The sequence below is a fragment of the Leucoraja erinacea genome, unplaced genomic scaffold, assembly GCF_028641065.1.
Source record: "Leucoraja erinacea ecotype New England unplaced genomic scaffold, Leri_hhj_1 Leri_147S, whole genome shotgun sequence".
NCBI classification, from domain to species: Eukaryota; Metazoa; Chordata; class Chondrichthyes; order Rajiformes; family Rajidae; genus Leucoraja; species Leucoraja erinaceus.
The window spans coordinates 82,388-98,318 of NW_026575759.1; the positions used below are offsets into that span (position 1 = coordinate 82,388).

Sequence of the window (15,931 nt, forward strand, 5' to 3'; positions counted from 1 at the left end):
AAAACGTGCTATATAAATAAAACTTACTTACTATTAAACTCACCATCAAACTAACTCTGAACAATAACAGCCTATTGCACTGTATCTGTTTATTTATTGTGTATATATACGGTCTATGGCCTATAGACACACTGAACTGTTATCTCCTGTCCTGTACTATGTTTACATATTGTGTTGTGCTGCAGCAAGGCAAGAATTTCATTGTATTATCTGGGACACATGACAATGAAACTCTCTTGTCTTGTCAAAAAATTATTACTTGCTGCAGCACATCAGAATTTGTGAATATGAAACATTGTACATAATGGGGGGAAAAAAAGAAAAAGTTCAATAAATAACAAATATAGTGCAAATAACAAATAATAATATAGTCTTTTGCCTTTCAGAGCTCAGAGCTTATTAATTGTTGTGTTTAATAGCCTGATGCCTGTGGGGAAGTAGCTGTTCCTGAACCTGGCCGCGTATTATTAAAAATATGTACATTTTTTAAAGGATTGGACAAGCTAGTTGCATGAAAAATGGTCCCGATGTTGGGGGAGTCCAGAACACGGCCCACAGTTTAAGACTAAGGGGTAGGCCATTTAGAACTGAGTTGAGAAAAAAAAAAATTCACCCAGAGAGTTGTGAGTCTGTGGAATTCTCTGCCTCAGAGGGCGGTGGAGGCCGGTTCTCTGGATACTTTTAAGAAAGAGCTAGATAGGGCTCTTGAAGATAGTGGGATATGGGGAGAAGGCAGGAACGGGGCACTGATTGGGGATGATCAGCCATGATCACTGAATGGTGGTGCTGGCTCGAAGGGCCGAATAGCCTACTCCTGCACCTATTTTTCTATGTTTCTATATTTTTCCTATGAAACTACATCTGAGATACTGTGTCTGATGAAGGATAACATTGTAAGAGGGAAGTGCAGCAAACTTGGCGTGTACTCTCTGGAGTTTAGAGGTTTAGTTTAGCTAAGTTTAGAGATGTAATTTGGAAACAGGCCCTTCAGCCACTGAGTCCACGTCGACCAGTAATCACCCATTTACTAATTCTTTAATAACAACTGGAGGTAATTTCCCAAAGGCAATTAATTCTGCTTGCAGGGATCTGAAGGCAAGCAGCAACTCAGGCACTATCTTGTCGTGCCATGGACCCAGATCACCTCCTCCATCAGGCTGTCAGCAGAGAACGGAGGCCACCCCGACTGAAGTCCCGTCACCCCTTTGCTCCACATGGAAAACAACTCCTAGCATCCATCCATACAGCCAACTGAGACACAAGCACAATGGATAGCCACCAAGTGGTCACAGGAGTGGAAGGCAACCTCATCTCCATTACACACCTACATCTCTTCACCAGATAAAAGCTGTCCAGGGTCTGAGCTCCCCAGAGGAGCGTGGATGGGTGAAGCTCAACAGACTTGGTACTGGAGTTGGGCGTTTCAATTCCAGCATGTGGAGATGGGGGCTCCCTCCGCCAGAGCCCAGCCTGTGAATGTGGAGCAGAACAACAGACAGCCAACCATGTCGTCTCTGGGTGCCCGCTCTACCACCCACCACATGGAGCTGTGTCGGGGCCAGGCAGACATTGACGCCAAGAGACAACAACCTGGCTGCTCAACACCCGGCTTGAGATCTAAAACTATTCCTTTGGTATAATTTATGTTTCATTCGCAAGAAGAAGAAGAAGAAAAAGGAGAAGAAGCCAATATTCCTACAAACCCGCACGCCTTTGGAATTTGGAAGGAAACCAGAGCACCTGGAGAAAACCCATGGGGTTACAGAGAGAACGTGCAAACTCCACATAAACAGCACCAGTGGTCAGGATCGAACTCGGGTCACTGGCGCTGTGAGGCAGCAACTCTGCCATTGCGCCACCGTGCCACCCTTAAAAGTCCAGAGTGTTTTATTGTCATGTGTCCCAGATAGGGCAATGAAATTCTTGCTTGCTGCAGCACAACAGGATATGTAAACATAATACATCACGGGAGAAAAAAATGTTTGTGTGTGTATACACATGCACACATACTCAATAAATAAACACATATGGTCCAATAATAATTATAATAGTCTGTTCTGGTTCAGAGATTATCTGTGAGAGAACCTTTTCATATCTGTTGTTTCACCTCTTCCCTGACTCTCAGTCCGAAGCAGGTTCTCCGCCTGAAGCATCACCGAGAGATGTGGCCTGACCCGCTGAGTTACTCCAGCTTTTAGTGTCTCTCCACGGGTCTGGCATTTCACTTTAGTTTCCAGGCCCAAAATGACTCTCCAAACCCTCCTTTACTAACCCCCTAACCCCCCACCACTCCACCTCCAGGCCCCTCAGATGGGCCGACTTGGGGTTACTGAACACCCCGCGGTCTAGGCATAAGCTCAGGGGCGACCACACCTTTGCGGTTGCAGCTCCTAGACTGTGGAACAGCATCCCACTTCCCATCAGAACTGCCCCCTCCATCGACTCCTTTAAGTCGAGGCTTAAAGCTCATCTTTACTCCCAAGCCTTTCTTAACGTCCTCTGAGGTAGGGCTATATGTATGTAGTGATGTATGTACTTAATCTATGAACCAGTGTTGTATAACGTTAGTATCTCCACCAATGTAAAGCACTTTGGTCAACGAGAGTTGTTTTTTTTAATGTGCTATAGAAATTAAATTGACTTGACTTGACTTGACTTTACTACAGTAATGCTTAAGAAACATTTAGACAGGTCCATGGACAGGAGAGTGTGCAAGAAGGAACTGCTCATGCTTGTTTAAACCAAAGATGGACATAAACTGCTGGAGTAACTCATCGGGACAGGCAGCATCTCTGGAGTGAAGGAATGGGTGACGTTTCACGTCGAGACCCTTCTTCAGGCATAGGATGGGTTTAGAGGGATATGGGCCAAATGCAGGCAGGTGGGATTAGTGTAGAATGAGCAAGATGGGCCGAAGGGCCCGTTTCCACGCTGTGTGAAGCTATGACTATGGCTCTGATCAGTCTCCTCAGACCAGTTTACTATCCATTTCCTCTCCGCTCTTTGACACATCCTCACTGGCCCCCTCCTGTTAAATGTGAACTTCCCCTTTCCCTCACTAATTTGGTTCTGCATTGGGTCCACACCCCACCACAAGGAAGGGCTCAAAGAAACTGTGTGTCAGCTAAAATGGAGTTGTCAGCTAACAGCCATATGCATACATTTCAGCTTATAGAACAGGACTGGGCTTGCTTAGATGTTTGGGATAATGCATGAGCTAACTAAGGATTCTCCCCGTTGGATTGCAACCTTGTTGTGGTCGGGGAGCTTGTGTGTCTCAGTGACCCCAGGAGCTATGCCAGCGAGAGATTCGTCTCCTGTTAAGGTCTCCCGTGCTGGACAGGTCGCTGTCTACATGCCAGGAGGGGCAGAAAGTAAGTAAGGAAGTAAGTAACTAAAGATCCAGTAGATCACAAGGCCACCTGCAAAGGGGTAAACATTAGTTTAGTTTAGTTTGGTGTCACGTAGGGTTGCCAACTGTCCCGTATTAGCTGGGACATCCCGTATATTGGGCTAAATACTGAGGTAGAGTGCTGACATGGATAGAAAATTGGTTGGCAAACAGGAAACAAAGAGTAGGGATTAACGGGGTCCCTGTCAGAATGGCAGGCAGTGACTAGTGGGGTACCGCAAGGCTCGGTGCTGGGGCCAGCAGTGACTAGTGGGGTACCAAGGCTCAAGCAGTGACTAGTGGGGTACCGCAAGGTGTTTTCACGCTGTATCTTTCAAACAATTGATCAATCTCTGCGTATTGTGACCGGCAGAACCAACTGTTGGAAACAGTCCCCTTATTGCCACAAGGTCTGGAAAGAGGGGTCCCTAGCTGGATAGACCACACCGAGATGGAGTATCGTGTGCAGCCACAGAGGGTTTGGTCCCTATTGGCTATTTTAAGAGGAGAGGACCCTTGTGGCTGCTATTGAGAGGGAGTGCAGGATACGAGTTGGATGATCAGGTTCACAAGGTTACCTAATTTCCTATGTTTCTATGTTTCTATGGAAACATTCCCCTTATGGCACAAGCGGGACTGTCACACCTGGATATTGCAGTTTTGAATTTGAGGAAGGGCATGCTATTGAGGGAGCGGCACAAGGTGGGATTGTACACTCGGCTGGGCTTGTATCCTCTGGAGTTTAGGAGGATGAGAGGAGATCTTATTGAAACATATAAGATTGTTAAGGGTTGGACACGCTAGAGGCAGGATGTTCCCGATGTTGGGGGAGTCCAGAAGTAGGGACCAGTTTAAGAATAAGGGATGAGCCATTTAGAACTGAAATGAGGAAACACCTTTTCACACAGAGAGTTGTGAGTGTGGAATTTTCTGCCTCTTAGAAGGCCGGTTCTCTGGATACTTTCAAGAGAGAGCTAGGCCTCCTAAAGATAGTGTAGTCAGGGGATATGGGGAGAAGGCAGGAACGGGGTACTGATTGGGGATGATCAGCCATGATCGCATTGAATGGCGGTGCTGGCTCGAAGGGCCGGATAGCCTACTCCTGCACCTATTGTCAATTGTCTATTGTCTAAACCGACGATAGACACAAAAAGCTGGAGTAACTCATCGGGGCAGGCAGCATCTCTGGAGAGAAGGAATGGATGGTGTTTCAGGTCGAGACCCTTCTTCAGAGGCTCAGTGGTGTAGCGGTAGAGTTGCTGCCTTACATAGTCATAGAGTCATAGATTATAACAGCGTGAGCAGGCCCTTCGGCCCAATTCGCCCAAACTGGCCAACAATGTCCCAGCTACCCTTGTCCCACCTGCCTGCGCTTGGACCCTAACCCTCCAAACCTGTCCTATCCATGTACCTGTCCAACTGTTAAATGATGGGATAGTCCCAGCTTCAACTACCTCCTCTGGCAGCTTGTTCCATACACCCACCTGTTGTGTCCTCTGATGATTCCCCTACTCTGGGTAAAAGACTCTGTGCATCTATTCCTCTGATGATTTTGTACAGCACCAGCGACCCTGTATTCAATACTGACCATGGGTGCTGTCTATAGGGAGTTTGTACGTTCTCCCTGTGACCGCGTGGGTTTTATCCGGGCGCTCCGGTTTCCTCCCACACTCCAAAGATGTGCGGGTTTGTAGGTTATTACTCTTATGCTTATTGTTTCAGAGTGTGTAGGGTCGAACTGGTGTATGGGTCGGCACGGACTCAGTGGGCCGAAGGGCCTGTTTCCACGCTATATCTCAAAACTAAACCACACAATACACCCACCCATCATAAAAGCCCCAGAGAACGTAACTAGTCACACCATACTCAACACCTCCACATTGGAATATCCTTTCCTTTCACTTTGAAGGTTGTTTCATGACCACATTGACCACAAATTTGACACTCATGTTTTCTGGAGGGGACTGCCTTTGATCACTGAACTTTGGTCATTTCATCCCCTGTCATCTTTACAATCGATTCTTTTTCTTCCCTCTCTCTCCCAAATATTATTCCAAGTCACCGAAGGAAAAGATTCAATAGGAATGTGAAGGGCGACTGTGTCACTCCAAGAGTGGTGGGTGTATGGAATGAGCTGTCAGAGGAGGTAGTTGATCAAGGCAGGGTCTATCGCAACGTTTAAGAAACAATAGACAATAGACAATCGGTGCAGGAGGAGGCCATTCGGCCCTTCGAGGCAGCACCGTCATTCAAATCATCCACAATCTGTACCCCGTTCCTGCCTTCTCCCCATATCCACTGACTCCGCTATCTTTAAGAGCCCTATCTAGCTCTCTCTTGAAAGTATCCAGAGAACCGGCCTCCACCGCCCACTGAGGCAGTGAATTCCACAGATTCACAACTCCCTGGGTGAAAAAAGTGTTTCCTCGTCTCCATTCTAAATGGCTTACCCCTTATTAACCATATAACCATATAACAATTACAGCATGGAAACAGGCCATCTCGGCCCTACAAGTCCGTGCCGAACAACTTTTTTTCCTTAGTCCCACCTGCCTGCACTCATACCATAACCCTCCATTCTCTTCTCATCCATATGCCTATCCAATTTATTTTTAAATGATACCAACGAACCTTCCACCACCACTTCCACTGGAAGCTCATTCCACACCGCTACCACTCTCTGAGTAAAGAAGTTCCCCCTCATGTTACCCCTAAACTTCTGTCCCTTAATTCTGAAGTCATGTCCCCTTGTTTGAATCTTCCCTATTCTCAAAGGGAAAAGCTGGTCCACATCAACTCTGTCTATCCCTCTCATCATTTTAAAGACCTCTATCAAGTCCCCCCTTAACCTTCTGCGCTCCAGAGAATAAAGCCCCAACTTGTTCAACCTTTCTCTGTAACTTAGTTGTTGAAACCCAGGCAACATTCTAGTAAATCTCCTCTGTACTTATTCTCAAACTGTGTGTGGCCCCTGGTTCTGGAGTCCCCCATGATTTAAATGGTGAAATATATTTAATCTGAGGAATGGGGGTGCCAGGTACCTGGAGAAGCACCAACCCCAGCTCAACTCTGCCTGCACCCGCCGGGACAACTGACAGCTGGAGCAAGTGTCTCTCCCCCTCCCGCGCAGGCTGCATGTCTGGGGTCTGCCACCGCCCCCGCCTGCCCTGGACAGGGGCGGGCCCCCCAGGAGGGGACGGGGACCCAGCAGCACCAGAGACCCCGTCCCAACCCCGAACGTAAAGCAGGCCTACCCACAACGCCGCAGCACGGCTGCCGAGAATGTTTATAGCGAGTGACCTATGACCTGGGCATGCGCAGTTGGAATACCGAACTCACTTATTTTTGGCTGGGGAAGGTGATCTCAAGAGGGATTACCTGAGGAGAGCTGTGGAACTGTTTAAGAAAGAACTGCAGATGCTGGAAAAATCGAAGGTAGACAGAAATGCTGGAGAAACTCAGCGAGTGCAGCAGCATCTATGGAGCGAAGGAAATAGGTGACGTTTTGGGTCGGGACCCATCTTCAGACTGCTGTGGAACTGGTAAACGACAAGGGTGGAGGAAGGGGGGCAAGGGGGCCACGCCGTCGCAGTTCCTTCAGCACTTTGGTGGTTTTTTTTGCTCAATATGTCAATGGCCTGCAGCTTGTTGTCTGCACTGTTGTTGCAGTTCCGCTTTCGACCAGACGGTGGTGATCGCGAGCCGTACCAGGGTCGGTGCAGTTTCTCGCCTCCTGGAGGCCAGGGAGAGAGTGAAGAACCCAAATGCTGCCTCTCCTCTCCAAGTTGGTCATTTAATAAAGATATCATAATGGAGATGTCAAAGAATCGAGGAGCGAGCCTTAAGGTTGGAGGGGAGAAGTTTAAAGGATAGACACTAACTCGGCAGGCCAGGCAGCATCTCTGGAGAGCAGGAATGGGTGATGTTTTGGGACGAGAACCTTCTTCAGACGTTTAAAGATGTGCCGGCTAAGATTTTACTGAAAGCAGAAAGGGGTGCGCTGCCAGGAGTGGTCGGTGAAGCATACAATAGTGGTGTTCCACATAGGCACAAAGAATATGCAGGGAATGGAGGGATATGGATCATGTGGGTCATGATGATTAACTTGGCATCATGTCCAGTACAAACATTGTGGGCCGAAGGGCCAGTTCCTGTGCTGTACTAACCCACGCTCTATGTTCTAGTATCTTGTGGATGATAAATGCAATAAAGCAACATCTAAATTCAAATTGGATGACATTTTTAATTTTAGTTACATACATAATATTCCTCAAAGGATAGAAAAACACGGTTTCAAATGCAAATGCATAATACTTATACGGTTCAACTGCAAATGGCTGCAACTGAATAAAATACAAATCATTATTAGGATCCCTCTGTTACACATGCAGAGTAACAGTAAACATGTAAATCTTAAATTTTCAATGAAAAAATATTACTGAATTTCGATGCCAGCAATTTTCTGGCAGAGAAAGACGTGTCAATTTGACATACTGGTTAATGTTGAAATTAAAAATATGTACAAGATTCATATTTTAAATTGATTTTTATTGAAAAATGTTTAATTGTATTAAAAAAAATGTAATACGCAGAATAATTGAATATTCGCTGCTCCTGAGAGCAGAGAATTCAAAAGTATTATTTTCACTGAGTGCAAAAATTGACACTCAGATCTAAACAGTCGCCCCATTATTCTGAAACAAAGACCCCCAGCCCACTCATTTTCATGACAGGCAGGCAGATTAAACATCCACTTAGTAACATCAACCCTAAATACTTGAAATAATAGCACCCCCCAGTTCTCTAAAGTTTCGCTAAGATAACGTTAGGGTGACTGGTTTCCTCCCACATTCCAAAGACGTGCAGGTTTGTGGCTAAATGGTTGAAGAAAGAACTGCAGATGCTGGAAAAATCGAAGGTGGACACAAATGCTGGAGGAACTCAGCGGGTGAGGCAGCATCTACGGAATGAAGGAATAGGTGACGTTTGAGAGCTGGATAGGGCTCTTAAAGATAGTGGAGACAGGGGATATGGGGAGAAGGAGGAACGGGGTACTAATTGGGGATGATCTTCTCTCTCTATTTGCTGCCACTTGGTTCCATACTAAGGAAGCACGGAATTTCATTCCACTTTTATGCAGACGACAGTCAGATTTATGTGCCTCTTAAAAAGAATGATGAACACTCTGTCGGACTGTTAGTTGAGTGTCTCAATGACATAAAGGCCTGGATGGCTCTGAACTTTTTTAAATTTAATGATAAAAAGACGGAAGTAATGGTTTTTGGTGGCACCACTGGGGTCCCCCCTGTAGATCTGGGCTCCCTGGCCCAGTATATTAAACCAAGCATCACAAACCTAGGGGTTAAAATGGACCCTGAGCTAAAATTTGACAATCAGATCAAGGCTGTTGTTAAATCAAGTTTTTTCCATCTGAGGCAGCTGGCCAAAATAAAGCCAATTCTGTCAAGGCAGCATTTTGAGACGGTAATCCACGCCTTTGTTACCACTCGGCTGGATTACTGCAATGCACTGTATGTGGGGGTTAGTGGGTCCTCCATCGCCCGTCTCCAGATGGTACAGAATGCAGCTGTACGTCTTTTAACTGGCACACGTAAACATGAGCACATTTCGCACATTTTAGCCTCACTCCACTGGTTGCCTATTCAGTTTAGGATCCATTTTAAAATTATTTTATTTGCTTTTAAATACCTGAATGGTCTTGCCCCGCCCTACCTATCTGAGCTTCTACACCCTTATACACCCGCCCGCTCTCTCAGGTCAGATAATCAGCTGCTCCTGAGTGGGCCTAAAACTAAGCTGAAGCTCAGAGGGGACCGTGCCTTTGCTGTGTCGGCACCCAAATTATGGAATGATCTGCCTCTCCACATTAAACAGGCCTCTTCTCTGTCTGTTTTTAAATCACTTCTTAAAACCCATCTCTTCTCCGTGGCCTTTGATACCCAGTAAGATGTCGACTTTATTTATTTACTTGAGTTAATTTCTTATTTTTTGATTGCTTTTATTCCGTGGTTATTATTTTTACTCATGTTTTATGTCTTTTAATTTATTGTTGTATTTCATATGTAATTTTTGCGCCTCATGTGAGCTGTTATGGTGTCTGTTTATGATGTCTTGTTTATTCTTCTGTACAGCACTTTGGCTGTTTTAAAGTGCTTAACAAATAAAGTTGGATTGGATTGGATTGGATGATCAGCCATGATCACATTGAATGGTGGTGCTGGCTCGAAGGGCTGAATGGCCTACTCCTGCACCTATTGTCTATTGTACGAAGGATGATGTTAGTGTGCGAGGATCGCTGGTCGGCACAGACTCGGTGGGCCGAGGGACATGTTTCCACGTTGTATCTCTACACTAAACTCAACTGAAGGTCGACACAAAATGCTGGAGTAACTCAGCGTGTCAGGCAGCATCTCTGGAGTAAAGGAATAGGTGACGTTTCGGGTCAAGGCCCTTCTTCAGACTGAGAGTCGGGGGAAAAGGAAACGATAAATATAGCAGAAAAAAATGAATAAAAAATATGCAAAAAGCAATGACGATCAGGGAAAGGGGAGCCCACAATGGTCCATTGTTGGCTGTCGGGTAGATGATAATGAGTTATGCAGAGGGTGAAACTGAACAGGACGACAGTGAAACTAGTACGATGACTGGTGGGGGAGAGAGGGAACGCAAGGGTTACTTGAAGTTATTTGGACCCTCCTTCATCACTTGTATCTGTCTGATGAATCTTTGTTGAATTACCTTAAAGTGAATCTATTGAACCTTAACGTACATCTTTCGACTCCAGGCTGGGTTTCACCAGCATTTTTGTGACAATAGAGTTTTCATTCATTTGTTCATTAAAGCATTTAAGGAAGATATTTGGCAGTAAAGTGAAGAATTGGCAGTAGTGAAACATTTAAGCCAGGCTGCCACTCAGCCATGCTGAGTTAAGACTGCTTTGTTAAGAATCTTTGGCGGGCGAATCCAAGGGGCAGATTTTCAACATTTTGTTGGCATGGGACGTGTGGAAACATGGGTAGACCTTCTCGGTGAACTTGCACTCAGTGAATGTGTGGAGAAAAGATTTACTGTTTGCAATGAAAAATGAAACAACCCGACTGTCGTAATCGAGGTAAACTCCAATCTTACTGGGAAACTCATGATAGGTGATGTCCAAGGGCTCGGCAAGGTTGGCTTGGATTTTCTTCTCAGATTGCCCGATGGTCCAGACCGTGTTCTCCTGTTTCAATTCAAGTTCTCCTGTATTCTTCACCGTCTCCGCCACAACTCCCAGTGTCCACTTGCGATTCCCGGCCACCTCCACTTCCCAGTACTTTTTCCCCGAGGAGAAGCCCTCGGTTCCCAGCGCACATTCCCAGGCTTTAACCATGGCGTATTGATTGGGAGGATTCTTCTCCATCTCCGTCGCAGTCACGCTCTTCCCATCCTTAGACACCGTCAGCTGGGTGAGCCCTGCTTCAGTGTCGAGCTGTATGGAGACTGGGAAACAAAATTAATTACAGCTGATTATGGATGAAACAATCAACATGAATTTCAAATCAAAACTCCAATCAGTTGTGGTTGTAGCCCAGACCATCACACACAGAATCCTTGACTCCATCTACACTTCACGCTGCCTCGGCAAGGCCACCAGCATGATCAATAGACAATAGACAATAGACAACAGGTGCAGGAGTAGGACATTCGTCCCTTCGAGCCAGCACCGCCATTCAATGTGATCATGGCTGATCATCCCCAATCAGTACCCCGTTCCTGCCTTCTCCCCATATCCCCTGACTCCGCTATCTTTAAGAGCCCTATCTAGCTCTCTCTTGAAAGCATCCAGAAAACCGGCCTCCACTGCCCTCTGAGGCAGAGAATTCCACAGACTCACCACTCTCTGTGTGAAAAAGTGTTTCTTCGTCTCCGTTCCAAATGCCTTACCCCTAATTCTTAAACTGTGGCCCCTGGTTCTAGACTCCCCCAGTCTCACCCCGATCACTCCCTCTTCTCCCCTCTCCCATCAGGGCAAGAGGTACGGAATGTGAAAACGCACTCACCTCCAGATTCAGGGACAGTTTCTTCCCAGCTGTTATCAGGCAACTGAACCATCCCATCAACAACTGGAGAGTGGTCCTGAGCAACTATCTACCTCACTAGAATCCTTTGAACTGTCTTTCATCGGAGGCCATTTAGAACAGAGATGTGGAAACACTTTTTCACCCAGAGAGTTGTGAATCTGTGGAATTCTCTGCCTCAGAGGGCAGTGGGGGTCAACTCTCTGGATGCTTTCAAGAGAGAGTAACGATCATAAAGGGAACAGGCCATTGTAAGCTGTTTGTAGTGTGAATATGAGAAGCTAGTGTGACTTGGGTGGGGGTACAGCTTTAGGGTGAGAGGGCCAAGATGTCGGGATTGTCATATGTTGATAGAATGGAGCAGCTGGGCTTGTATACTTAGAAGGATGAGAGGGAATATTACTGAAACATACAAGATTATTAACATTTTGGACACGTTAGAGGCAGGAAACATGTCCCCGATGTTGGGGGAGTCCAGAACCAGGGGCCACACAGTTACATAGACATAGAAACATAGAAAATAGGTGCAGGAGTAGGCCATTCGGCCCTTCGAGACTGCACCGTCATTCAATATGATCATGGCTGATCATCCAACTCAGTATCCCATCCCTGCCTTCTCTCCATACCCCCTGATCCCTTTAGCCACAAGGGCCAGATCTAACTCCCTCTTAAATATAGCCAAATGAACTGGCCTCAACTACCTTCTGCGGCAGAGAATTCCACAGATTCACCATTCTCTGTGTGAAAAAAGTTTTCCTCATCTCGGTCCTAAAAGATTTCCCCCTTATCCTTAAACTGTGACCCCTTGTTCTGGACTTCCCCAACATCCAGAACAATCTTCCTGCATCTAGCCTGTCCAACCCCTTAAGAATTTTGTAAGTTTCTATAAGAACCCCCCTCAATCTTCTAAATTCTAGCGTCTACAAGCATCTAGTCCATCTAGTCTTTCTTCATATGAAAGTCCTGACACCCCAGGAATCAGTCTGGTGAACCTTCTCTGTACTCCCTCTATGGCAAGTTTAAGAATAAGGGATTAGCCGTTTAGAACGGAGATGAGGAAATACTTTTTCACACAGAGAGTTGTGAGTCTGTGGAATTCTCTGCCTCAGAGAGCGGTGGAGACCGGTTCTCTGGATACTTTCAAGAGAGATTTAGGTAGAGGTAGCGGAGTCAAGGGATATGGGGAGAAGGCAGGAACGGGGTACTGATTGAGGATGATCACAGTGAATGGTGGTGCTGGCTCGAAGGGCCGAATGGCCTACTCCTGCACCTATTGTCTATTGTCTATTGACTTTTCTTTGCGCTAAATGTTATTCCCTGTATATTGCATCAGTACACTGTGGAAGGATTGATTGCAATCATGTATTGTCGTTGACTGGGTCGGATGCAACAAAGGGTTTTCACTGCATCTCGGTACACATGGCAATAATGAACTAAACCAAAACGTACAAAAGAACTGCAGATGCTGGTTTAAATCAAAGGTAGACACAACATGCTGGAGTAACTCAGTGGGACAGGCAGCATCTCTGGAGAGACGGAATGGGCGACGTTTCGGGTCGAGGCCCTTCTAAAACATAATACTGTAAAGTAGTAAAGAAAGCACATCAGTGCCACTACTTCCTGAGAAGATTACGGAGAGTCGGCATGTCAAGAGGACTCTCTCGAACTTCTACAGGTGCACAGTAGAGAGCATGCTGACTGGTTGCATCGTGGCTTGGTTCAGCAACTTGAGTGTCCTGGACAGGGCCGGATTTAGATGAAGAGAGGCCCGAAGCTGTTCCACTTGTGAGGTCCCCCCCCCCGGCGTTGGTTTTCAGCCCTGGCGGCGAGGCAGCGACCGGACAGCAATGGCGGCCAAATCTCCCACAATTCAAAGCGAGGGAGAAAGTGCCCAGCGCCGACCAGTTGCCGTTGCATGCGCAGGGCGGCCGATGATGTGCTGGCCCGTGGTTGTGCGCATGTGCAGGGGGGGGGAGGGGACGTGCAGGCCGCAGCAATGCGCATGTGCAAGGCGGTCTGCTGTGCCGGCGGATGAGGAGCGTGCGGAGCCCGGCGGCCCGGACACGGATAGTGGGGGGAGATGGAGAGAGAGAGAGATAGAGAGGGGGGCCCGCCCAGAGTGAACGGTAGGTGTCCTGCCTTGGCCGGAGGCCCCCCTAGACCTCGAGGCCCTAAGCTTAAGCTTGTCTAGCTTATAGCTAAATCCCGCCCTGGTCCTGGAACAGAAAAGGATGCAGAAAGTTGTAACCACTGCCCAGTCCATCATCGGCTCTGACCTCCCCACCATCGAGGGGATCTATCGCAGTCGCTGCCTCAAAATGACTGCCAGCATCATCAAGGGCCCACACCATCCTGGCCACACACTCATCTCCCCGCTACCATCGGGCAGAAGGTACAGGAGCCTGAAATCTGTTACATCCAGGTTCAGGAACAGCTACTTCTTCCCACAGCCATCAGGCTATTAAACTCAACTCAAACAGACTCTGAACAATAACAGCCTATTGCACTTTATCTGTGTAAATGGAACTGCAAATGTTCTGTGTTTTTTGTTTACAATATTCTGTTGAAGCAAGAATTTCATTGTCCTATCTGGGACACATGACAATAAACTCTCTTGACTTGACTTGACTAAAGGGCCTGTTCCACTTGGCGATTTTTTTCAGCGACTGCCGGCATCATTGACTGACATATCAGGCCAGTGATGACATATTGACTCGCGGTGTTTTTTCAAGTGTCGCGACATTTTTTTTTGTTGCCACTGGATTTTGAAATGTTCGAAATCTTTCGGCGACACTGATATGATGCCGGCAGTTGCCAAAAAAAATCGGCAAGCAGGACAGGCCCTTAAGGTATTTCAGATGCTGTCAAAGTCTTAGGACACGGTCTACCACGGAGCACTGAGATTTGTTACTAATTTTAAAACCCTCATGCACCACTGCTCTTTGTATGCTCAAGTTGGATGGTTTGCCCTGTCCACCCGCAGACTCCATCATTGGCATATCCTTATTTATAAGACTATCCTCGGTGTTCTTCCTTCATACCTGCAGAAGTATGTAATTCGAAAAAGCACAGGAACTTATCAGCTCCGCTCTGAGGACTTGTTCTTACTAACTGCACCTAAAGTCCGTACTGAACTGGGGAAAAGGGCATTTAGTTATGCTGCTCCCTCCGCATGGAACCAGCTGCAGAATGAACTGAAACTTAAGGAGCTGGTTTCTATAAACAGATTTAAATCCCTTCTTAATGATGTTGAAGCGGGCTCTTCTGTCTGTACATGCTTTGTTTGATGATGTTCTGACTGTGACTCTATTTATATGTTCTCTGTTGTTTTTAAATTATTGTCTGTAACTGTGGAACTGTGCTGCTGCCTGTCTTGGCCAGGACTCTCTTGTAAAATAGATTTTTAATCTCAATGAGACTTCTCCTGGTTAACTAAAGGTTAAATTAAAAATTCTCCAATGTAACAATCCACCGGTTCTTACCTTTATTTTCACACATGGTCTCCCAATCTGGAAACAAGGAAGAGCCAGTTAGACGAGAGAAATATTCCATGCACACTGTACCATCATTCAATTATTCTCTCATATATGCACTTTTATTTTAATCAAACATTAGAAGCCCCACCAAAATTGGGATCTTGGCTACAATAGACAATAGTTGACTGGTTAAAGCTATAATATACTGTTAAGCTGAATGGCTACTACACCACGTATCCTTCATAAGCCCAGAGAGTAGCGGCCCCTGTACAGTCAAATACTCATCATATGTTAACCCACTCATTCCCATAAACCTCCTCTGGGCCCTCTCCAGCGCTAGCACATCCTTCCTCAGTCATGGGGTCCAGTATTGCTCACAATACTATCATGTTCTAGTCTTGGTAACATTACCCCCCACCCTCCTTTCACCATCTTTTCTGTATAATAATAATAATAATAAATTTTAGTTATGGGCGCCTTTCAAGAGTCTCAAGGACACCTTACAAAAATTTAGCAGGTAGAGGAAAAACATGTAAGGGGAATGAAATAAACAGTAGAGACATGACTAGTACACAAAGTAAAGACAGAATTCAATTCAAAACACAATAATAAGGCAATTAATGCACAGATGAAAAGGGAGGGGGACATGGGGCTAAGGATAGGCAGAGGTGAAGAGATGGGTCTTGAGGAGGGACTGGAAGATGGTGAGGGACACGGAATTGCGGATCAGTTGGGGGAGGGAGTTCCAGAGCCTGGGAGCTGCCCTGGAGGAGGCTCTGTCCCCAAAACTGAGGAGGCTGGACTAGTGGATGGAGAGGAGACCGGCTGATGTGGACCTGAGGGACCGCGAGGGTTGGTAGGGGGAGAGGAGGCCAGTGAGATATGGGGGGGGGGGGGGGGGGGTGCAGATGGTGGAGGGCTTTGTAGGTGAGGATCAGGATTTTGTAGGTGATCCGGTGGGAGATGGGAAGCCAGTGAAGTTGTTT

At 46.5% G+C, this 15,931-nt stretch overlaps 1 protein-coding gene across 2 annotated transcripts in view; it reads right to left on the reverse strand.

Annotated features, from left to right (window-relative positions):
* Window positions 1-7,613: 7,613 nt before the first annotated feature.
* LOC129715884 (butyrophilin-like protein 2) overlaps window positions 7,614-15,931 on the reverse strand; it is a 42,105-nt gene continuing 33,787 nt past the window's right edge. For both annotated transcript variants that reach the window (XM_055665774.1, XM_055665775.1), the window contains 2 exons: window positions 14,952-14,978; window positions 7,614-10,891 (listed from right to left, as the gene is read on the reverse strand). In XM_055665774.1, coding sequence (XP_055521749.1) covers window positions 10,353-10,891; window positions 14,952-14,978 — 566 coding nt within the window. In that variant the 3' untranslated portion in view covers window positions 7,614-10,352. The remainder of the gene's footprint in view (window positions 10,892-14,951; window positions 14,979-15,931) is intronic.